The sequence below is a fragment of the Onychomys torridus genome, chromosome 10 (assembly GCF_903995425.1).
Source record: "Onychomys torridus chromosome 10, mOncTor1.1, whole genome shotgun sequence".
Classification (NCBI taxonomy): Eukaryota; Metazoa; Chordata; class Mammalia; order Rodentia; family Cricetidae; genus Onychomys; species Onychomys torridus.
The window spans coordinates 35,356,908-35,382,498 of NC_050452.1; the positions used below are offsets into that span (position 1 = coordinate 35,356,908).

At 39.2% G+C, this 25,591-nt stretch overlaps 1 protein-coding gene across 2 annotated transcripts in view; it reads left to right on the plus strand.

Annotated features, from left to right (window-relative positions):
* The window catches only part of Chic2 (cysteine rich hydrophobic domain 2), a 44,624-nt gene that overhangs the window by 15,973 nt on the left and 3,060 nt on the right, over positions 1-25,591 (plus strand). The window contains exons 2-5 of one of the 2 annotated variants that reach the window (XM_036201307.1): positions 1,042-1,096; positions 1,469-1,624; positions 19,417-19,473; positions 19,636-19,691. In XM_036201307.1, coding sequence (XP_036057200.1) covers positions 1,042-1,096; positions 1,469-1,624; positions 19,417-19,473; positions 19,636-19,691 — 324 coding nt within the window. Of the gene's footprint in view, positions 1-1,041; positions 1,097-1,468; positions 1,625-19,416; positions 19,474-19,635; positions 19,696-25,591 lie in introns of both variants that reach the window. The other variant, XM_036201306.1, reaches the window with a different exon arrangement.

Sequence of the window (25,591 nt, forward strand, 5' to 3'; positions counted from 1 at the left end):
CTGGACTTCAGGGGCTCTGCTATTTTTCTCTGTACTGTCTTTTGCTCCCTGGTCCAATGCCCTGTCATGGTGATGTGTGTATTTGATCATTCCAGCTTCTGCTGTTGTAGTGTGAACTGCTGACTACTTCTTCTTCACTTGACAGTTTCTGCTTTCTACTGTCTGCTGTTTATTCTTGACTGTCCGTCCGGCTTCCCATTCGCTGTGTCCTGACTTAAACTCAAGTCCTTTTTGTATATTTCAGCCCTTACCCATGAAACCATCTATTTAATAATGTCTTATATTCAGATGTGACAAGAGAAAAAGAAAACCTGTCTGAGTTGCACAGCCCTGTTGGGTCCTGCCACCCCACGGGCTGCTAGGCAGTCCTGGGCTTGAGTGATCTTAAAGCCAGTGCCCATTTGTGTGCTTACTGTTCAGAGTACAAAGGTCCTAGTCAGTTGTTCAAGTACTGGGCTTGCTTCATGGGCTCTCTTGTCTAGTGTATGTGGTTTTAGCTGTAATACATTTAGATGTGGTGTAATTAATATTGTAAAATGCTTCTATCAACTTTCATTCTTAAAAATAGCACTATAACTTGGAAGGAACAAAAATAAACATTGAATAAGTATTTTTGGTTAAGAATGAAATAAATTGAAGCAGTTGGATTCTTGTAATTGGTATTTAAAAGACAAAATGCACTATAAGTTCAAATCAGTGAAAGCTAGAAAATTTGCTGTCTGATTAAAATATGCTTTGATGATTTTAAGGTATATGTGATAGCTCAAATGAAGTAAACCGTCTATTCTTTTACTTATATATTGCTGGTTATTAAACATTGTCCCTCATTACATAAGTTTTGATTCCACTGGAAAAATCATTGCATGCTATATTTTGTTGCTCATTATGATGATTTTGTCTTAAGACTTTCATTCTGTCTTAGACACTCTGTAGAGGGGGGTCCACATTCTGTTCACCCCACCTTTTAAGTTGGGTAGTTCAAGCTTTTATGCTGTTCCCACAGTGTCATATAATAACATTTCTTTTCTTTTTTGAGAACAGATTTGGACTGAGCAACAAATTTGAATCAGAATTCCCTTCTTCATTAACTGGAAAAGTGAGTGTCTCTTTCTTTCTTTTTTTTGGTTTTCAAGACAGGGTTGGGGTTGGGGATTTAGCTCAGTGGTAGAGCACTTGGCCTACCAAGTGCAAGGCCCTGTGTTTGGTCCAGGCAAAAAAAAAAAAAAAAAAAAAAAAAAGACGAGGTTTCTCTGTGTAGCTCAGGCTGGCCTCGAACTCAGAGATTGCCTACTTCTGCCTCCCAAGTGCTGGGGTTAAGGTGTGCACTACCATAGCCTGGCGAGTGTCTCTCTTATTGACCTACTGTTTATACTTCTCAAATTAGTTTTCCTTAGAAATTAGACAAATGTGTGCTGAGACTCATTTATCATCATTCAGCATCTCAGTTATGTTTCTTACTTTCCTTTAGGTAGCTCCTGAAGAGTTTAAAGCCAGCATCAACAGAGTTAACAGCTGTCTTAGGAAGAATCTGCCTGTTAATGTGCGGTGGTTGCTGTGTGGCTGCCTGTGTTGCTGCTGCACATTAGGCTGCAGTATGTGGCCAGTTATTTGCCTCAGTAAAAGAGTAAGTTGAATTACATCTTTTAATTTACTATAGAGGTGTGAAACAAGTCTTATTTTTACCTTGTTTTTTCTGTTGAATGAACCACACTGTTCTGAATATTATACAAAAATAATCTTATCTGGTAAAGCAAGATTAGTTAAGTAAATTATCATATATCCAAATGTTATAAAATAGCTATGTAGAAGGTATTCATGATTTTTGTGCATTAGAAATTATGGTCAACAAAGAATGCAGCTCTATATCTTATGTGTGCATTCATTATAGACTAGAGTGGTACAGTGTTCAAGGCTACTGAGTTCAGCTCTACCACTTAGCTCTGTGTCTGTGGACATATTTCTTAACCTTTTTAAATCTGGTTGAGATGACTGTAAAATGATAATACTTTCCTATGATTTGAGTAGAAGTGTTGTACGGATATAATGAAATCTTATTTATAAAACTCTTAGCCGAACAGTGTATAAGAAATTCTGTCATCTTTAGTGTTGTTTCAGATACTCAAGAGAAACCATTTAAAGGAGGAAGTCTAGACTTTGGCTCATGGTCTTAGAGATTTTAGTCCATGGACTGCCATGCTAGCTCTGTTCTCTGCTTGTCCAAGCAAAAATGTCACGGTGGCCGAGCAGAGCTGCTTTCCTTACAGTTGCCAGGTATCAGAGAGGGAAGAAGGGGATTGGAACAAGGTGTAGTCCCTGAGAACAGACCCCTACCCATTCCACTAGATCCCATCTCTAGACATTTGAAACACCTCCCAAAAGGCCATCATTATAAGAATCCATGAGTGGTTTAATCCATTGATTAGGTTGTATTCCTTATGATCCAAATCACCTTTTAGTGTACAGGCTCTTCCAAGCAAATGCTCTAGCATTGATTAAGCTATAGCTACAGCTCTCTGTTTACTTTTTAAGATTTTATTTTATGTATATGAGTGTTTTTGGCTTTATGTATTATATGCACCATATGTGTCCTGGTGTCTGTGGAGATTAGAAGAGGTCTTCAGATTCCTTGGAACTAAGAGTTACAGGTGCTCGTGAGCCTCCATGCAAGTGCTGAGAATTGAACCCTGGTTCTCTGCAAGAGCAGCAATGTTCCCAACCACTAAATCACCTCTCTAGTCCCTAACATAGGAGCTTTAGGGGGGATACTTCAAATCCAACCCATAATAGAAGCTGTCAGTAAGGATTTAGTATGAGAGTACCTATAGAGGAAATAAGATGGTTATGGTAAGATAATAGGAAACTCATTTTAATTTTGTACTTTATAGATTCTCTATAACGAATATACACTGACTCTGATTAGGAAAAATAATCCAAAGACTTGATTTTTACTACTTATAATGAAAAGATTCCAAGATGTTGGTTATAGATATGTCAAAATAATGCAAATTAAAAGTTGTTTGTTTTTTTATTTTTTAAGACATTGTCTTACTCTGTACACTTGATTAGCCTGGTACTCATTATGTAGATCAGGCTAGCCTTGAACTAAGAGATCTGCCTGCCTTTGCCTCCCAAATGCTCTAAGCATGTGCTACCATGCCCAACATAGCACCTTTGTTATCTTAAAAAATACATATACTTACACATATGAAGATGAAGTAATATTTAGCCATATGTGGTAACTCACATCTGAAATCTCAGCACTCAAGAGGCTGAGACAGGAGGATTGTGAATGCTATGATGTAGTAAGTTAACGCCAGCCTGGAAAACCAAAAGTGGGTCAGGGGATGGGAGGGTCAGTCTACCAAGTTGCCTTGAATGGTTTTCTATGGAAACATTTCATTTTGGTGGCAAATAATGGCAAGGAAATGAAAGAAACCACATAGAATTTATTACCTCATTTCCATTATAAAGTTAGGGATATACTCTACTAAAAAATTTGAGCTAATTTATTTTATTGATAGAATGGACATGATGCTTTTATAATAGAATTACTTATGAATTATTTATTTTAACATTTGAAATACTTACATTTCTCTAAAACTTTTTATCATTAGAGTGTTGAGCCAGGGAGGTTCAGGTACTCCAGCGAGTGCATAGAGGTCAGAGGAGAACATTGGAGTCAGTTCTCACCCACCTTTAAGTGGGTCATTGAGCTTGTGTGCCTGGGGCTTTTTTTGCTGGTCCTACTTTAAGACTTTTTTATCCCATAATTCTTGCTAGATCGTCTGTAGGTCACAAAAATCTGTCTTGGACAGGTTGCACCTGCTGTCTTTTTAGTTCAGCCCTCTCACGGCCTCCTCTGGGGAGGCCTTGCTGTGCGAGTGGCTGCCCAGCTCCTTCAGTTGCTCTTTGCTGTCACGGAACCCAAAGGACTGATGGGCTTCACCTCTAGGGTCCAGCCTTTTCGTTTGTTCTTTTCTTTCCCTCCTTCCTTCTCTTTACTTTTCAAATGAGTAATATGAGATATTTTAATATACGGATGGTATAATTAGAAGACAAAATTAAGATCCATCTTGACATGACTCCATGAGATCCTTTTAATTTTGAAACGTAAACGGTGCTTTTCTTGTTTTTCTTTATCTGTCGCTTCAGGAAGTGTGACCTGTTCAGTCCGTAGTGTTTGGTTCAAGATCTCTATCTGTATATGTGACTAGGTGGAACATTTATTTCATGCATGTAATTTCTTTTTTGTTTGGGTTTTGGATTTGGAGAGGGCCTCATGTAGCCTAGGATGGCTTCAAAGTCATTGGGTAAGGATGACTGTGGACTCCCAGCCTTCCTGCCTCTACCTCTCATGTGCTAGGATTATAGGCACATGACCTGCTTGATGTGTTTAACTTTTATGTAGTGTCTAGTGAGCATAAAAAATTGCTTAAAAGAAGTTATACATTTCCCTGCCTTGAGTATAAACTATTCTGTTGCATGTCGTGGATGTATAGAGAATATTAGAGCACCTTTGTAAGATGGAGACAGAATATTAGGAATTTCTAGCCCTTTGTCATAGACCACTTTGATGGTCTAAAGAAGCCTATAAATACTATCTTAGTATAATATTTAATATATTTAAAATAATTAATAAAATATTTTAGACTACAGAGAAATAAATTACATATCAAACAACTAAGATATGAAACTGGAGACCATTTTAAGATTGTTTGAAGAAATCCTAAACTGCCATTCAGTGAAAAGCAGTGACAGAAGGCTGGCGATGTGTAAGCTGTGGATGAATTCACAGAAGGAAGAGAAGGAGGACTTCAGAAAAGAAAGCAGAAGCTACAGTGCACTCCAGGCCATAACACTCCAAGAAGTGCTATCAGAGGATAGCAACTCTTGACTGCTATTATGACCTGTTTCACTTGGGCCCCTAGACAGACTGGATGTCCCCTTACCCTGTTCCCTCAGAACAAGGAGAAGAACCCCACCAAGTGACATCCCCCTTTTAACAGAAGCAGCTCAGTTTCAGTCATCACCCATTCCCCAATAGATTGTGTCTCAAATCCTTGGAGTTTGGAGGGGAAATGATAGGGTTAAAACTAATGCTAGGGAAATACAAATAAAGAGTGCTTACAGGTGGGGATGAGAGAGCCAAAGTAACCAAATAAGAGGAAACAGTTCTGAGAAAAACAAAGCTAGTCTCAGCAGGTTCCATTTGGCTCCTGTGGAGCCCCTTCCTGAAGAGCATAGTAAGGCACCTAGCAAGCTCAACTGTGTAGTAGTTACACTTTTATATATGGCCCTGCATCTAATGCATGTACTTGTAACACTGAAGTGTGGTTAAGGATGATGTCTGTGAAAGCCTCCCCCTATTCCAGGAAAGTGACCACCCACAGGGTAGGCAAGATAAAGATAAATGGTAGACCAAGACCATAGGCCCAGGTCCTAGGGGTGGGACTTGACCTTTTTTCTTGGCTTATTCTAAAAATAGACTTTGCTTGTTCTAAAACAAGACCCCACAAAACAACCCAGGAAACCTAAAATGCTTTAAAACAAATTTATCAGATTGTTCTTTATTAATGTATACAAATAAGATAGCAGGTCCATGACAATGTGGCCTGGTGAGAAGAGTCTGATTTCTGAAAGCAGTCAAAGCACCGTTCCCGTCCTGTCACTCCAGTTAGGTGCACACAGTCACAGCCAAAGAGGTGCAGTGCATTTCAGCTAGAGGTGCAGACTCAAGATGCATTTTTATTCCTGTTGGTCTTGTGGACTCTGACCATTCTATCTCAACATTCCTTATTAAGAAATCTTGGGCTGTGTGGTGATGGTGCACGCCTTTAATCCCAGCACTGAAAGGCAAAGACAGGCGGATCTCTGTGAGTTCAGGGCCAGCCTGGTCTGCAGAGTGAGTTCCAGGACAGGCACAAAGCTACACAGAGAAATCCTCTCGAAAAACCAACCAACCAACCAACAAAAAGAAACTTTGAGGAGCCAGGTGGTGGTGGCACACACCTTTAATCCCAGCACTTGGGAGGCAGAGATAGGTGGATCTCTGTGAGTTCGAGGCCAGCCTGGTCTACAGAATGAGTTCCAGGACAGCTTGGGCTACATAGAGAAACCCTGTCTGGGCTTGGGGAGGGGAGGAAACCTTTAGAGGGTAGGCATGTAGCTTAGTGGTGGAACACTTCCCTCTTCCCTGTGATTACAAGACCCACTGTTCAGTCCACAGCACCACATGCAAAGACAGACAGACAGACAGACAGACACACACACACACACACACACACACACACACACACCCTCTCTGCCGATCTTGATTTAAGGCATTAGTTTTTTGTTTTTTTTGTTTTTTTTTGGGGGGGGGGGGGAGGTTCGAGACAGGGTTTCTTTGTCTAGTCTTGGTGCCTGTCCTGGATCTCGTTCTGTAGACCAGGCTGGCCTGGAACTCACAGAGATCCACCTGTCTTCTGCCTCCTAAGTGCTGAGGTTAAAGGCGTAGGCCACTGCCTCCTGGCTATAGGCATTAATATTTTTAAAATGGGTCAAAGTACTGCCTGATCATTAGCTTGTGAACCTGTATGGTCTCTGCATTTGTGACACAGAATCTGTTTAGATGGCTATGATTGTCTCTGACTCCAATATAAATTAGGACCCAAACTATAGTTATGCAGCTCAAAGTTATCTTCCTCACATATTTAGGTAACTAAACTGCTTTGCTTTAAAACTCATTGCTAGCACCTTGATCTACAAAGTGAATTCCTGGACAGTCAAGGCTGTTATACAGAGAACTCTGTCTTGAAAACCAAAAACAATAAACTGTAGTTAAGAGTTTTCCTGCCTGGCCCAGTCAGGACAAATCTCTCTTACCCGCCAGTCCCACAGTCGCTCAGACCCAACCAAGAAAGTACACAGAGACTTACATTGTTTACAAACTATATGGCCGTGGCAGGCTGCTTGTTATCTACTTCTTTTATCTTAAATTAACCCATTTCTGTTAGTCTATACTTTGCCACGTGGCTTGTGGCTTAAATGTTGCTTCTCATGGCAGCGGCTGGCAGTGTCTCTCTCCAGCCTTCTACTTCCCAGAATTCTCTCCTCTCTTGTCCCGCCTATACTTCCTGCCTGACCACTGGCCAATCAGAACTTTATTTACACAGAGCGATATCCACAGCCAATTGTCCATTGGTAATGCACACCTTTCATCCCAGCACTCAGGAGGCAGAGACAAATAGACAGGCAGATCTTTGAGTTTGAAGCCAGCATGGCCTACATAGAAAGTGGCCAGCTAGGGCTATACTGTGAGAATTTGTCTCAAACTAAACAAAAAAAGATAAAAGACACCATCAGCTTGGTTTTCCCCTTACGTATCTTTTGTTTCAGAGACCATGTCCACAAACTGTTATTATGTATTACTGTTTTTATGTCTTCTAGATTCTTTCTTTTAAGACTGCCTTTGTTTTTGAAAATTATCTTTGATAAAAAAACATTTTTTAGTGTAATGCTTTATAATTTATATATATTTTATATATAATATTATATATATACACACACACACATACACACACACACACACACACACACAAAGCTACTCATAATCAAGGTACATAACAGTTTTTTTCCAAAATTCTTCCTTGTACTGGTGGTCACTGACATATCCCTATAGTTTTGTCTGTTCTAGAGTATTGTATCAGTGAAATTATCCAGTTTATGTAGTCTTATTTATTCTGACTTTGTTGTTTTAGTTCAGCACATTTGAAATTGACCTATTTGGTATTATATGTTAGTAGTTTATTCCTTTTTATTATGAGCACTTTCTATTAAATGCACTCCATTGTTGTATGGATGTACCTTTCATGGTTTGTTTATCCAGGCATCACTTGGAAATCATAGGATTGTGTGTGGTTTTGATGATTCTGAGTAAGGCTTGCTTTATTTTTACGTGAATATAGGAGTAGGATTACTGGACCATGTAGTATAATTGTATGCTTTATTTTATGAGAAACTTTCAAACTCTTTTCAAAAGTGGACAAATAATTTTGCATTCAAGCGAGTATAGTGTGGGAGTTGCAGTTACTCAGTGTCCTGGCCAGGACTTGGTGTGGAGAAGTGCCAGTCGTTCTGGTAGCTTTGTCATGATCCTCCAGTAGCCCTGCCCTTGTAAGTAATGATCCTCTGTTTATTTGCCACTGTACATCTTCCTTTTGTAGTATTGAGGGCTGTGGGATGAGGCTCAGTGATAGAGTGCCTTCCCATATGTGCAAGCCTTCAGCCTCTAGCACCGCAAAAACAAAACAAAGCAAGAAATAAAAGATAAAGTGTCTTGAAACAAATTCCCTCTTCCCCCTGTTTTTGACATGGTGTCTTACTGTGTAACTCTGGCTGGCCTCATACTTAGAAAGATCTACCTGTTTTTGATTCCCACATGCTGGGATTAAAGGCTCATGCTGTTATCCCCAGCCTTCTTAATTAATTAATTATTTTTTTAGAGCACAGACCCACTTTTATTTATCTATTTGTCATTTGTTTCAATCTTTGAGAGAGAGAGCATCACACAGATTCTTGTCCAGGGGCTTTAGCAGGAAGTTTACTTTGGAAATTGACACAAATCATGCCACTGTTTCCATGGGCCCCGATAATCCCAAATTATACTGACTGTGTTCACTTTGTCACCAGGAAGAATGTGTTATTGTTTGCTTTGAACAAATCATATCTCTTACACAAGTAGAGTTTGATTTACTTTGCACATAAACACTATTTTTAGACTAGCTGTGTGCTCCTTTTGGTTTTGGAGACCCCACCTATAGCCAATATATAAATGGCCTCAGACTTCTAGACATATTTGGCTTTACAATTCCTGATCTCAGCAGATTTCCATGACTCCAAGATAGAGGAAAGAACACCTTGGCTACTTAAAAATGGTTGTTTGTTGGGATGGGAATTATTTTTTAAGTGCTCATTTAACATTTAGGAGAACCTGGCTTTGAACCCCAGCACTGAAGAGAGGGCAGAGAATATGAAAGTTAGTATTTTAAAAATTTTTAATGGTGAGTGTGTGTGTGTGTGTGTGTGTGTGTGTGTGTGTATGTATGTATGTATGCCTGTGTGAATTTATGTGTAACACATGCATGCAGGAGCCTATGGAGGCCAGATGAGGGCGTCAGATCTCTTGGAACCAAAGTTAACAGATAGTTGTGACCCTCCTGTAGGTACTAGGAATTGAACCCCAGTCCTCTGCAAGAGTAGTAAGTGCTCTTAACCTCTGAGCTATCTCTCCAATCTTGAATGTCTTACTTTTTAAAATGGTTGCTTTTGTTATTGTTTTTGAATTTAGACAAGGTCACATTATGTAATCCATATTGAGGCTTGAATTTAGGATTCTTTTGTCTCAACCTTCCAAGTGTTGGAAGTATAAAGCATGCACCACTATGCCAGGTTTGAGGATATTTAATGTAATCCTGATGTAAGTACCTTGTTAGATATATGTCAGTATTATTATTATTCTAGTGTATAACCTGTCTTTTCTATTCTCTTAACACTGTCTTTGGCAGAACCAAAGTTTTGATTTTGGTCAAGTCTAATTCATCAGTTTAAAAAAAAAATGTGTTTTTATGCCAGGCACACATATCCCAGCCCTTAGGAGGCAGAGGCAGGTAGATCTCTGAGTTCAAGGACAGCCTGGTCTACATAGTGAGTTCCAGGGCAGCCAGGACTTCTTAGTGAAACTTTGTCTGAAAAAAAGAAAAGAAAAATATAATGCCTTGTGGGAGGCCGGCTCCCACCTTTAGAAGGGTTCTTAGGAGAAGGAAGAGAGAGGGATAAGAAAGTATCAGGTAGAAAGAGAGACCTAGCCGATGAGAAAAAAGACAGAAACACAGGATAGCTTTGGGAGGGTCTGGGTCAGTATTCAGCAGCCTCATCCTTTATTGAAAAGGGCTTTTTATAACAATGCCAAGGGGAGAGGCAAAAGACCTCCCCCTTTCAAGATCAAAGCACACCGTACAGCCAAGTGCAGACCCTTTCAAACACTTGGTAACCATGCCCGTGGCCAAATCATCCTCTTATGCAGCCCTCTGGGTAAAACAAGCCCAGATTCTCTGACCCTGAGTAAGGTCTCACTAGGAAACCTCTGTGGCTCTCCACAGTGCCTTTACTATCATGTTAAATATTTTTGTCTAAGGCAAAGTTGTGAAAGATTTTGATGTCCTGCATTTTGTGTATAGCTGTGACAAAGAGGTCAAAGTTCATGTTTTGGCATATGACTGTCTAGGACCTTTGGCTAAAAAGAATGTCTTTTCAATATTTAATGGGCAGTCACTTTGTATGAATCTTTTTTGGGACTTCATTATGTTCCATTTGTGTTGATCTTGACTTTAATGTCACACTCTCTTATTTACTATAGCTTATTTACTTTAGCTTAACATTCAGTGGGGTGAGTCTTGCAAATTTGTCATCCTCCTCTTTTTTGAGATGGGATCTCATGTGGCCCAGGCTAGCCTTGAGCTTGCTCTGTAGTAGATGACCCTCTGATTTTGCCTCTACCTCTCAAGTGCAGGGATTGGTTTATCACGAGCTGGGCAGCTAACTCTGTTTCCTGCGACTTAGGCAGGGCTATGTCAGCTAAGCTACATTCCTAGCTGTGGAACTTTGTTCTGATTTTATTTGGATGATTGTTTTTCTTTTTCTATGTATATTTTAAGCTTAGCTTTTTAATAGCTACAAAAACTACTGGATTTTTTTTTTTTCTTTTTGAGATTTTATTTTATGTGTATGGGTAAAGTTTTGCCTCTGTGTATGTCTGTGCATCAGAGAAATGTCCCCTGTAACATTGTCAGTACTCTTGATCCGGTGAGGATCCTGAACCTTATTGGTGTTTGTCTAGAACTAAAGTCCCCAATGTAAAGACAGAAATCATCTACAAAAGCCTAATTATGAAAGAGAATAATATAGGGCCATTTTACACCGAGGAAGAACTCAACCTTTAGAAGCTGGAGAGATGCTCAGTGGTTAAGAGCAGAGGACCTGAATTTGGTTCCCAGCACTCATGTCCAGCAGCTCACAACCACTGTACCTCAAGCTCCAGGGAATCTATTGGCCTTTTGCTGGTCTCCACTGGCACCTGCATTCAGTGTGTATACATTCATATGCCCCCCCCCCACAATTAAAAATAAATCTTTAAAATATTTTTCATTTAAATTCTTTTCATACGATATATTTTGATTGTTCCCCCTCCTCCAGCTCCTTCTAGATCCTCCCCCACCTCTGTTACCCCCCACCTAGATGTGTTCTCTCTCCTTGCCCTTCTCTTGCATCACTGGTCTGTACTCAAACTCAACATGGCAGTTTTGTGCACATTTGCCAATGAGAAACTAGTAATCACAACCAAGGACTTGGATGTTTGGCAGTGATGGAGTCCAGAAAGAGTAGGTGTTCTGGGAAAGATCATTTTTAAATAACAGGAAGAAATAAAACACACTCCCACCCACAGACACAGTACTTCATACCAAGATGCTGTTAAAACAGAAGGACAAAAGCATGCCTGCAGTTCCTTTCTGGTTTCTATCTCAGTTTCTCAGGCAGAAAGTCTGTTCCTGGGTCCTCTCCATCAGCTCCCACCTGGAGGGCCCTTCCCTATCTACAGATACTTTATTTCTTTTTGGAGACAAAGTTTTACTATTATGTTGATTAAAGTTTTATGCCAACTTGACACAAGCTAGAGTCATTTGGACCCAAATGAGAATGTCTTTATAAGATTTGCCTGTTGGCAAGTCTGTGGAATATTTTCTTGACTGATGATTGATATGAAAGGGTCCAGGTCACTAGGGGTGGTGTCATCACTGGGCAGTTGGTCTTGGGTGGTATAAGAAAGCAGACAGAGTAAGCCAGAAGATAGGACTCCTCCATGGCTTTTGCTTCAGTTCCTGTTTCCAGGTTCCTGACTTCCCTCAGTGATAGAATAGGACCTGAGAGGTTATAGACTGCTAAGAATCAATCCTGGCTTTTGCTTTCATGTCTTTTTATTTTATTTTATTTTTTGCAAGGCTTGAGATAGAACCCAAAGCCTTGCACATGCTAAATGAGTATTCTTCCATTAAGGCACATCTTAGCTCTTTTGTTTTACTTTAAATAAATAAATCATTGAGTCAGTTCAAATAGTGCAGGTTAGCCTTGAACTGCCAATCTTCCTGTTTTTATCTCCTAAATGCTGGGATTATAGATATGTATCATCATACCAGGCTTTGTTTATTTATAAGACTTAGTTTGGGGAATTTATTGGGTTCTTCTTAGTCTCTGCTTTATTGCTGTGCAGAGACACCATGACCAAGGCAACTTTTGTGAAAGAAAACATTTCATTGGGAGTTTGCCTATAGTTTGAGCCTTGCTAAAGTCTTAGTCCATTATCATCATGGCAAAGAGCATGGTGGCAGGCAGGCACAGTGCTGGAGAAGTAGCTGAAAACTATGTTCTGAACTATAAGCAGAGAGACAGAGAGACTGACTGAGACTGAGTGTTTGCTGTATGAACACACATTAGAATCCTTAGAACATGTGTTTTGCCCAGAGCTGATTCTTGTGTGTGTGTGTGCATGCATGTGCGCAGATACACCTGTGTGGGCCACAGATCAAAGGTAATGCCTTCTTCAACTGTGCCCAACTTCCTTCCTTCCTTCCTTCCTTCCTTCCTTCCTTCCTTCCTTCCTTCCTTCCTTCCTTCCTTCCTTCCTTTCCTTCCTTCCTTCCTTCCTTTCCTTCCTTCCTTCCTTCCTTCCTTCATTTACTTATTTGAGGCAGGGTTTCTCTGTATCAGCCTTGGCTGTCCTGGAACTCTCTCAACTCTCTCTGTAGACCAGGCTGGCTTCAGACTCACAGAGTGCCTCTGCCTCCTGAGTGCTTGGATTAAAGGCATGCACCACCACTGCCCAGCTCCAACTTGACACTGTCTCCTACTTGAATTTACTGATTGGCATAGCTACCCAACAAGACCCAGGGATCCTCTTGTTTCCACCCCCACCCCCCCCCAGCACTGCTATTACAGGCATGAGATTCGTCAGTCGTATTTTATGTGGGTGCTGGGGATCGGAACTCAGGTCCTCATGCTCATACAGCAAGCACTTTACCAACTGAGCCATTTTCCCAGCCCTCAGATTCACACACATCTGTAAGGTCCCAGTAATACCACTGAATATGTAAGACTCAAACTCAACATTTACAGTATTAACATGTGTCTCAGAATTGTTAGAACATGATATTGTTGATGTGGTGCTTTGTAGGAAGATGTGGTCTCTTGTATGCCCACTTGGCTGTTAACCAGTGAATTTTTAGTATCAAATGTTATATTTTACTATCCTAGAATGTCCTTATGATTTTTAAAAAGATTTCTCTTCTGAAATTGTTTTCATTCATTTCTTTCTTTCTTTCTTTCTTTCTTTCTTTCTTTCTTTCTTTCTTTCTTTCTTTTTCTTTCTTTTTCTTTCTTTCTTTCCTTTGTTCGAGACAGGGTTTCTTTGTGTAGTTTTGGTGCCTGTCCTGGATCTCACTCTGTAGACCAGGCTGGCCTTGAACTCACAGAGATCCACCTGACTCTGCCTCTTGAGTGCTGAGATTAAAGGCATGCGCCACCACCGCCGCCCAGCTTTTTTCTTTTTTCTTTTGTTTAACTATATTAATCATACTTTTAGGGTGAGTTGGTTATTTAAGGTGGATATCCTACTTAGTGGCTTGGGTAACTTGCATGTAGTAGTTAACATTTCTGTTAGGATAGCTTCAGAAACATTCTTTACATATTCATAACTCTGTCCTATGATGGAAACGACATGAGGTTGAATGCTCTATAATAAATAGACTTGGTTTTAGATTGCAGGACCACTTGAGTGGAGCTTTCAGTTTCTTGTCTTCTGGAAGATTACATTTTTGTATGTAAAATGAAAGTTATCCAAGCTGCCTAGTAGTCTTGTTGGAAGGAAAATACCTAGCATGGTCAGACCCCGAGTGACAAGCCACGCATGCTTATTGCTTCCAATCTCGCATCTCCCGTTGTGTGTTGTAATCGGGTGCTTTTTAGTTTTTCAGTGTTTTCTCACTGTTACTTCTAAGCTTTGATTTTTTCTAATTACATAATTTTCTTTTTTAAATCTGTAAATAAGAAACAAAACCCAGAATTATACTTAAGGAGAATCACTCCTTAATAGAATTTTTATCTTAATGAATATTATTTCACTCCCAAAGTTTTTCTAATTTTCTGCTGTTAGATGAAATTAAATTTTAGTTTTAAAAAATCTTATCACAGTTTTCTCAAATATTCTCAAATATCAATTCCCTAAATAATTTTGTGCAGCATATTATGTATGTGCTAACGTGCACTTTTCTAGAAAAAGTCCAAAACATTCATCATTCATAAAGTACCAGTATAACCTTAAGACTGTAAGATTCACTTGCTAACCTGATGGAACGCCGTGCAGTTGTGCATCCTGAGCCCCTTTAAAGCCCCCAAGCGCTGCGGGAAGAGAGGCTTTCTGTTGGCCAAATGTCCCCAGTTATTGAGGTCTCGCCATCTAACTGCTCCCTTGTAACAAACCCCAACGTGTCCTAATGCTGGGCAGGGCTTCTTGCTGCAGGCACACTTTGAAAGTCCGTGTTCATACGCAGATTTTAAGAGGTTTTTACGTAATGGAAGGAAATTTGTTTACAATTTCTTTTAAGGAATCAGTTCATATTTTGGTTTATCTTGGTGAATTGTAGGCTTTGTATTTATAATGATACTGAGATATACTTAATTTTCAGGTCACCACTGGAATGTGAAATTTAACATTAATTCAGAACAAATGGAAGTGATTCAAGTAATTTTCTCTGAAGTTAAAAGTAATTCATTCTAAATTCTACAATTTCTTTCTAGTAGCCTCAAAACCATTATTGTTTCACTTATTTCCATGAATTCCATTTGTATACATACAAAAGGATGGATCCTTATTTGAAAAACACACAAGGATTAAAAATAATCAGTGCACTAGTGACTTTATTAAATTTTAATTGACAGATTACAAATTTAGCAGTTTGAATTTCAAAACGTTTTAAATAAGAAATTGAACATTTGAAATTTGCCTTGACATTGCTTAATACAATGAACAAATCCAGTTCAAATAAGTTTTAAGTGCAGGTTTAAGTTGTTGAACTTTTGTAAATGGTTGTAAAAATTTGAAAAAAAAATTTCAAACAACTGATTATGAATAAATTAACCACTGGTGATGAATTTTAAGTAATTGTAGCAAATTCAAAATGCTATAACTGGCTCCATGTCCTGCAAGATTCCTTGATGTTTAGTGGCTCAAAATGTGAACTCGTGTATGGGATTAATACTTTATTCGTTACAATTACACAAAGGCCTTAGAGTAAATCAAATTTTAATTTTGATGAAGTCTAAATTTTGTATTTTAGTAAAGATTTTGGTGGTTTATGTTTACTGTTTTAAGCTTACTTTACTTTTCGATTCTTCTTTAGAAGTTATAACTGTATGCCATATTTACTATTGTTGATTAATCATCCTTTATTATGAATTCTAACGTTTTAATTTTCTTTGTCATTTTTTTTGTTCTGACTCTTCCACGATTTTATCAAAAAATTGTGCCAAAGACGATAAAAGTAAACACAAATGCTTAGTTTAAGTCTATACTGCCCTTTCAGTAATCGAAATGTTTATTTTTAATTTTATTTACTCTAATAAAGCAATTACATTAGAACTAGCTGACAATGAGAAGAATATAACTAAAGATGTTGTCATGAAAAATGTTAATATTGTTTAAAACATTGTCATTCCTAATGAGCTTTGATGAGGAAGGTTGCTGAGGTCTAGATGCTGGGAGCTGCCTTTCTAACCCAGGTTCACTTCACCATAGCATCTCACAAAGCCTTGTTTTGCTTACATGGTGTAAGTTGGTAGTCTTGGTTCTAATTTAAGACTGCATGTGATAAAAGTAGGTTTCTTGTTGATAGCCTAGGCAGGACCAAGGATTCATTGGTAAAGAACCACTAACCTGTCTTTCCACCCCAGTGTGTGAGTTCTGAAAAGGATTAAGGCCCACTGCAGGAGTTTACTGAAGCTGCTGCATTCCCTTTCTCCTGTTCTTCCAGCAAAGCAGAAGACTTTTTAGTTCCCATGACTGTCAAGCTGGTGTTTTTCTCAAGCACTAAATTCTTTTAAGAAAGATAATATGACTTAGTTTTAGAAAGTTGCCTAGAAGGATACTGTTTTGTTGGTTCGTCATGTTTGATATGTATATTTTTTTGATCCTATTAACTTAGAATATTTTGAATTTGCAAGGCATTATAATCACTTAAAATTAAATGTCAGGTATTTATAGGATTAGATTTGCTTGTCCAGTTAATAGATGTTCGGTTTGGCTGTGTTGAATTTTAATATTTCATTAGAATTTGACAACCCTGTGGACATAAACACTTAACTTTTATTTCTAGATGACTGTAATTAAAATGTGCTTTCTTCTCACTGAAGTTGAAAAGCTTTGAAATAGCTTTTATAATGCTGGACTGTCATATTTCCCCCACTATCTGCCAAATTGGTATTGTACTTTATCTTGAAAATATATTTTGAACTAAAAATAATTGCATAGTATTAAACATTCTCCATGGTTAAGCCTTTTTTCTTCCATTTAATTTGATCTTTTGTTGTTACTAACAAATAATTTGTGGCACAGTTTCTTTCTTTACTTTTCTTTTTTTTTTTTTTTCCTTTTTTAGAATCATTGCTGGAATCACTTAGTTGTCACCTTAGTGTGCTAGAAATGTTCTCCTCAAATCAAGGGCGCTTTCTGGTTTTGTGTGTTCTCACCTGCTCCTCGCCGTAAATCACTGCGATGTCAAGTGCAGTGATTAATTAGGCTGCACGTGCAAGTGCCTTTTTTTCACCTGTCAAGCAGGAGAGACGTCTTCTAGTGAGATTAGATGGTGCTGATTCACAGCTTTACTTCAGCCTTCAACCGTGGAGAAATAGTGAATATTCAGATGATTATACAGAATATGGCATAGCAAACTTGGTTTGCTTTAGAATTCTTAATATTATGGGATACAGTTATACCCAACCCTATCATTGAACTCCTAATTAGAAGCAAAGAATAACTTCGAAGTATTTTAGAATTTTAGGTTCATACCTTGTAATTATCTTTTACACAAATATTGGTATTTGATTTAAGTAAAAGTAAGTATTTTTAGTTGGCAAATGCCATGTGTATGTGTGCATGTGTATATATATGTATGTGTTATAATGAGCTGTTCTCACTGTACATAGCATGGCTTATACATTCTGGTAACTTGATATGGTAAAAACCATTCTTTTCTTTGAATAATAAATATTTGCAGAATGCAGTGTTAAGTTTTTAGGAACTACTTTTATATCATTTTAATATAAAACAACAGACTTCAAAAGCTACTTCTCCCTACCCTAGTTCTTTAATTTCCCCATCTTCTTTTAAACCATCAGTACAAGTAAAACCTCAAATTGTATAGTAATCTTAATCTATTATTAAAAGGTCCTAGAAAGGAAGATTACAAGGTGGATTCAGGTTTTGAAACGGTTTTACCATTGGTTTAGCAGCGGGTGGGCAGGCAGATGCCTGCTCATAGTAGAACCTATTGCCATTTTTCACCATTGATAGAGTAGCCTTTCAGAGTCAATGAGCTCTGTCAATGTGAGCTTGTCAAGGCTACAACTTCATAGACCTGAGAGGCGGTTTGAGAGGTCAGCCCTTTTCAGGTTCGCTGTGATGCAAATGAACTTTAATGCTTAAACAACTATTGGAATTTTTATGTCTGCTCCTTGTTCTTTTTTCTTCACAAAGTCATTGACGAGACATTCAGTGCTTTTTAAATTGGAAGTTGCATTGTGCTAAAGACCTAGTACAGATTTACGGAGGGCTGAAAGCAGTTAGATCATGTTCTTTTCATGGTGCGATTAGAATCCAATCGATTTCCCTACAGCCTTCAGCATTCAGATGGCAATTTTAACAAAGCTTGGGGGCTAGACAAGGGACCAAACGACTGAACTGAATGTTAATTACACTCTGCAGCCTTATTTTCTTTTGATTTGGGGCTGACTGGCAACTAAATTAACAAAAAGTGTGACCATAACTGCTGCCCTATTTTCATTTAAAAGGAGAGCTGCCTCTAAAAGGCTATCTTACAAAGAAACAAGTGAGGGCTGCTGATCATCGCTAACAAGGGCACTTTTTCTTTAAAATTCTTGCCAAAAAGACTGTTCAAAAATTGTAATAAATTAGTCATTGACATTTTATTGCCAGAAAATAGTTGATTTTCTGATTTTTATGACATAAAATTGGAAAATATAAGCACTCGTGGTAATTTGTTGCTAGCTATGAATTATAATTGGCACCTATGTGACTTGAGTGTCTTTATAGCAATTCAGCCTGCTGAAATGTAACACTGGATTACAGTAGATACTTTAAATAAATCCTAACTTTTTTTATGTAACAGACTTCAAAACCAGCTTGTTCCTACCAGTTTTTCACCTTACTCAGACTTGGTTGGCATGGCAGTTTTTATGTGATTATCAGTACTTATTTCAGTTGTCCACATTTAATATGGGTAGACGCCTTCTTCCTCCACAAGAAAGCTGCAGCTGCATCAAGTTGCAGTCGGTCGCCGAACAGTACTGTCACTTCTGCACCTGCAGTGTTAGTCTCCTCCTGACACCTGGCTCCACGCAGTAGCTGCTTTATCCACACTCCCAAGCGAGAAGTGGTCCATGCTGCAGAGTGTGCGTCGCAGCAACTGAGGGAGGCCCTGAGCCGGTACTCCTGGATTAAGAATCGGATTTGACTCTCAGATACCACTTTCATGTTGCCTTAAATAAAAATCGGGCTCTGTTCGAAAACTACAGCAACCACAAACTGAATTTTCTCATACAATCCTCAAATTAGTTTGATTTATAACTAATTTCCCCCCTTTATTAACCTTTAATTCGTAGTCTTTTTAGATATACCCTAAAGGCTGTAGGTATTTTGCTAACTAATATTCAAATTATTACTGTTTTTAAAATAGAGATTAAGGAATCTTCATTACTATTTAAATACTATAAAATGTTCCCTAAAGAAGTGGGGATTTAAGTTTAAATTAAGTAAATGAAATGGCATTTGCTTTTTAGACTAATAGTTTTAAATCAGAGGCTAGTAAGTTCAAAATACTTTACAAATTAAGCATATATATTTCAAAGAAAATGGGTGTTTCTTTACAAACTACTGTCTCTGATGAGGTTGCTCCTTAGTGCTGGAACATGGCGAGTACAGACCACTCTTGCTTGTCATCACTTTATACTTCTTCCCCCTTCACACAAAAAGCAGCTGCAAAACAGCTTTTCTAAGACCAGTCAAGAGTAAACTTTGCCTCATTTTTCTTCCAGACCCGAAGATCGATTGAGAAGTTATTAGAATGGGAAAACAATAGGTTATACCACAAGGTGAGTACTGTGGGGAGCAGCTTCGGACTGCTGGGGTCTGAATTGCACAGTATGGCAACAGATGCTTTGTTGGGCTGCAAATATGAAGGGTGGATGACTGGGTGAGCCTTGTGCCCAGGAAAACGAAGCTCATCTCTCTTCTTCCGCTTCCTTCGTGTCTAGCTGTGCTTGCACTGGAGACTGAGCAAAAGGAAATGCGAGACGAACAACATGATGGAGTATGTAAGTTAAAGGGCTGTTTTGTGAGTCTCTCTATTAAATGACCATTTATTTTGTTTCTGATCTTATTCTTTCCATGATTATTAATCAGCAAAGGTGTCAGGAGCTTAATCTCCTGAGTGCAAGGATTTTCTACGGTTCACAGATGCCTGGGTTTCATGTGCAAGACTGATTTATAAAGTTATGAATGACTTGAAAACAAGGCTTCACTGTGTTCTGAAAAATAATAAATTAATTGCCAAGATAAAATGGCCTGAACATGTGTTGATGGAGTGTGAAATTTTAGATGCTGTATAAAGAATAACCACAACCTTGGTTACGCAGCACGTCAGATATGGCGTTTTTATATAATGCTAATCAAGTTTCCAAGTATGGAAGAGAACCTTTCAGCCAAGCCGTTGGAGCCTGAGAAGCCTTTATAGACCCTGGCTGCCTGTGTACCTCATGGCTTTAGAGTGTTCCAAAGTGTTACTAGAACATTGCTTTGTACAGTTACCTTAAATGTAAACAGATGTTGGCCAGCCTGCTTTGTCTTTTAAAGTATGGCTAAGTTTGCATACACATACATAAATGTGTCCACACACCATCATTTTAGACATTTAGTTTATTGATGCTCTTGATTTATTTGAATAATTGCTGACTGTTTGAAAAGTTCAGAATACTTTAAGAAGTTTTGAATTTATTAATTCTTCTTGAGCTTGAGTGTTTTACTTCAAAACCTGGAAAAGTTAATATATTTAAAGAAAAAGATTTAAGAAAGGAATTAATTGTTGAAACTAAAACTAGTCTTTGTGAAGGACCTGGTGTTACATTTCTGAGGAATTTTCACTGTTCTCTGAAACAGTGTCATCCTCATTGTGTATATGTGTAAAAGATTGGTTCAAAAGTGTTTGACTAGTTAGAAGTGATCATTGAACCGCTTCCCTGGCCGCTCGCCATCAGACATCGAGGCTCCGAGCTCTTCTTGAGCAGTGAAGATGGTTTACATGCCCTCCCACCCCCGACTGTCTCTGTTGACAAACTGAGCACTTAGGTCTTCGCTGCACGTTGGTCACATTGGTCACATATGAGGAGCACATGTGCTGCTGCTGCTTCGCAGCCATAGACAGTGACATTGAGTGACCGTGTGAGGTAGGAGGCCTGCACAGGCACTAGCCACTTCACCCTGGATAGGAAGAGTTCTCTTACCCGTTGGGGACAGTTCCAGGGCTTCAGGAAACACTCATTGCTGTTAGACATTTATAAACCCAAACACCAGTCTTAAACCTGAAGCTTTAATTACTTTTTACGTGTTTGTGAATTTACTTCGGGAAGGAAAAAATGAAAGTTAAATAACAAACTGGAAATAGCCCAATGGTAGAGCAAGTGCCTACCACACAAGGAGTTGGATTTCCTGCATTGAGAAAAGAAATCTAGATTATGTGATTTCCAAGTGGAGCGCCATGAAGAGCATTCGTTCATATGGCATATGAACCTTATTTTCTCTTATCTTTAAGAAATTCTTTCATTACAATTAAATTAGTGATTTTTTAAAACATTCTAAACTGTATACTTCATGAAAAATTTTAATTTCCCTTGAATTTTTACAAAATTAAGTACTTTTAAATGAATTGCATTTCATATTATCATAGAAGGTATACAAAAAGTACTTTTAAAATTACTTTTAAAGTGATTTTTTTAGATAGTCTTTGTTTTTTGGGGGGTGCAGGGAGGCAGGGTTTCTCTAACAGTCCTGGCTGTCCTGGAACTCGATTTGTAGACTAGGCTGGCCTTGGACTTACTAAGACACGCCTTCCTCTGCCTCCCAAGTGTTGGGATTAAAGGCGTGCTCCACCTTAGATATTCTTAGAGTATGCGTATTTGTGGTAGATCAAGATAGAAATAAACAAAGCTCCAGAAGCTCTTTAAAAACATTTGAGCATCATAATCACACATAGTCTAATAAGAAGAAAAAGCCTCCTTATTTAATGAACTTGAGCCTTTCTGCTGTGCATATATGCCTTTGCCTATCATTTATACAACCTCTGATTGATAAAGCAAAGTACTTCCCCTCAATTATATTTGGACTGTTAGAAGTAATCTAGAAAATAAATAACAGTGCAAAACTATTTGTTTTGTTGTTTGTCACTCGGGTATGAAGCACGTGTGGGGTTTGTGAAGGAAAACATTGTCAGGGCACTGTTCTTTCAAAACTAAGGCAGATTCAGAGTTAAAAGTAGTCTCCATGGACCGGAGAGTTGGTTCCTCAGTTAGGAGTGCTTCTTATACTTGCAGAGGGTGCAGCAGGTTAATTCTTCGCTCCTCCATGTCTGCTCATAACTGTCTGGAACTCCTCTCTCAGAGGATTTGACATTCTCCTCTAACCTCTGAGGCACCGGGCATACACATGGTGCATACTTATATATACACGAATAGTACATGTATATCCATTCAGCCAAACATAAATGTGCATAAAGTAATAAAAATAAAAAATAGCCACTGTTTTTGGTTTTTCTTGACAGGGTGTCTCTGTAGTTTTGGAGCCTGTCCTGGATCTTCCTCTGTAGACTAGGCTGGCCTCAAACTCACAGAGATTCGCCTGGCTCTGCCTCTCAAGTGCCAGGGTTAAAGGTGTGCACCACCATCGGTCAGCCAAAAATAGCCACTGTTTTACACTTTGCATATACACTGTAAAATGGTGTACTCACCTCTGGGGCCTGAAATTTAAAAACAATACAGTGGAAGATATGTTTGAATACTGAAATATTTATTCAGTGTGAACTCGCAAGTCATTTGAATATTTAATCGTGAACTTTTAGAGCTACAAAGAACCTTTTCATGTAGTCCAACCATTTATTTATAGATGAGGAACATGAGAAACAGGAAAATCGAGCACAAATAAAGGAGCTGGGTGGAGGAAAAAAGTACTTTTTGAAAAGATGCATTTATTTTTATTTTATATATGTAGGAATGTTTTGCCTACATATATGTCTATGCACCATGTTTGTGCCTGATGCCCTCAAAGGCCAGAGCAGGGCCTTGGATCCCCTGGAACTGGAGTTGTGAGCCACTGTGTGGGTGCTGGGGAGCGAATCCAGGTCCTCTGCAAAAGCAGCCAGTGCTCCTAACCACTAAGCTATCTTTCCAGCCCTACAATTTTTTTTTAAACATACATTTTATTTATACTTGGACAATTTTAAACATGTAGAATGTATTTTGTTCACTGCTCCTTTCTCAATGTCTTAACTTCTACTCCCCACTTCCTCTGGAGCCCTTCTTCCCAACATAGCCCCTCCTACATTCCATGCTTGTCTCTCTTTTTGAAAGTAACCTGCTGAGTTTAATTAGGTTTGCTGGCATGTGCATTGGTACAGGATTATTTACTGGATCATGGGCAACTTACCGGTGCCTACACCCCTGAAGAAAAAGGACTCCCTCTCCCAGCAGCTAGGAATTGCCAATTGCTTCCCAGTTAAGGGATGAGGTTGCATGAGTCTTTCCTCCATCTACCCTAGAATCTTGACCTGCAGAATCTTGTGCAAGTAGCTACAGCTGTTATGAGTTCGTGGTGCAATAAGCACGCCATGTCCAGCAGACAGTTTCCTGGTGCTCTTTTCCTTAGGCTCTTTCCTCCTTCTCTTCCTCAATGTTATCTGAGCCTCTGTCGTGGCATGAGTAATAGAGATGCTTTGGCTAGGGCTGAGCACTCAACATGTACTTCTCAGTGCGGAACATATTCTAGGAAGCTAATGAATGAACGTCTTGTAATGAAAGTAACAGGTCAGGACAGTGGCATGGGTGACCCTAAGGCTTCCTGAGGGTAACTAGAAAGGGAAAGGAGTGTTTGTGAACCAAGAAGGGAAGTACTTTCTTTATTGAGGAAATCAAAAAGTCAGTAGAACTCCAAGATGAAAATGAAAGTTCCCTGGCCGAGATGGTTAATCAAGTACATGATCAGAGCCTCCCATGTCAAGACACAGTTTCTGAGAAAAAACGAGTTCCCAACTTTAGAAATTATTCATATCAAATAATTTTTTAACAATAAAAATGCTTTACTGGTCGGGTGGTGGTGGCACACGCCTTTAATCCCAGCACTTAGGAGGCAGAGACAGGTGGATCTCTGTGAGTTCGAGGCCAGCCTGGTCTACAGAGTGAGATCCAGGACAGGCACCAAAACTACACAAAGAAACCCTGTCTCAAAACAACAAAAAAAAAAGCTTTACTGTATCTATTTGTCAAAGATATTTTTTATAAAGTTTGACTTTTTTATTGTTCACATACTTTTTTAAAGATTTTGTTTTTATGTTATATGTATGAATATTTTGTCTTCATGTATGTCTCTGCACCAAGTGTCTGCCTGGTCCCAGAGACTACAGAGCAGGGTATTGGAACCCCTGGGACTGGGGTTAGACATGATTGTGAGCTGCTGTGGTAGTGCAGGGAATTGAACGTGAGTCCTGTTCCAAGCCGTCTCTCCAGCTCCCACAAACAGTTTTTTTACCTCTATCCTATCCAGAATTGGAGCATGGAAAGATTGAATATATAGTATAGTTCAAGTTCAGAATAAAAATTAGCTGTAGTCAGCTTGGATATTTATGTTACAATATTTTCCCTTTCATTTGGTTTGCTACTAAAAGTGCCATTGGAACAATTTTACTAGTTTTGCCAAGAGAAGAGCTTGGGAAAAAGGAATAGTTGGGTCACAGGTACACACCTGTGATTGCACCTTCTGGATGGAGGCTAAGGTCTCTGAGGACTGCTAGTTTGAGAGCAGACATTCCTAAGAAATCGGTACCCAGAACTAAAAAGAAGTCTGGGGAAGAGGCAGAGAGAGAGTGAGCAGAACTCCTGGAGAGAGTGAGGGCATGCATGTGAGCTGGGCAGGGTGCTCCTGACTATCACCCCAGCACTGTGGGGATTGGGTGAGAATTCAAGGCCAGCCTGAATTATACCGCGAATCTAGTTGATCCGGAAACCCTGTCTTCAAAGTTAGAGAGGGAGGGAGAAAGGGAGTACTCATGCAGAGCTCATCTGCCCTGCTGTGGTAAACTGTACGCATCTCTAAACTGTATGGTAGAAAAGGCAAAGTTTTGGAATTTAGTTTTTGTTATTGTTGTCTTTTGTCCGTTGGAGATAGTCTCTCCCTACGTAGCCCCAGCTGTCCTAGAACTGGTTATTTTGACCAGACTGGCCTCAAACTCAGAGATATGCCGGTTTCTGCCTCCCAGATTTTTCTCTTTAAAACACACATTTTGTTACGTTTGTGTGTGTGTGTGTAGGACATGTGTGAGTAGGTGTCTACGACAGGTGAGGGTGTTGGATCTCTTAGAGCTGGATGGAGTTAGAAGGTAGTTGTGCGCTACCTGACATAGCTAGGATCTGAACTTGCATTCTCTAGAAGAGTAGCAAGTGTTTGTAACTTCTGAGCTATCTCTTAAGCCTCCTACACAGTCTGCTTTTTCTGCCTTTCTAGTTCTTGATTTTACAGGATGTGAGGTCATCCATTTTCTTCTACTTTATTGACATTTACTTACTTTGTATCTGTGTGAGTGTGTGTGTTGGGGTAGTGGTGGTGGAGGGCACATGCTACAGTTCACATGTGGAGGTCAGGACACCCTACAGGAGTTTTTTCCTTTCTCCATGTGAGTTCCTGGGCTTGAACTCAGGTCATCAGACTTGGAGGCAAGTGCCCTCTCTGCAAAATCATCGTGCCTGTCTGTAGCATGAATTGTTAGAAGGTCTTATTAACAAAAACAAACCCAAAGCCAGTTATTGGGGTGAATGCTGGAAGATTAGAGAAGCAGAACAAGCCACAGCTTCCTCACCTCGCCGGTTCCTCAGCTGATTTTGTTTCCTCCGACTGGAAACCTCTGTGTCCTCATCTAAATGGATCTCAGCTGAACTGCTGCTCAAAAGCCTA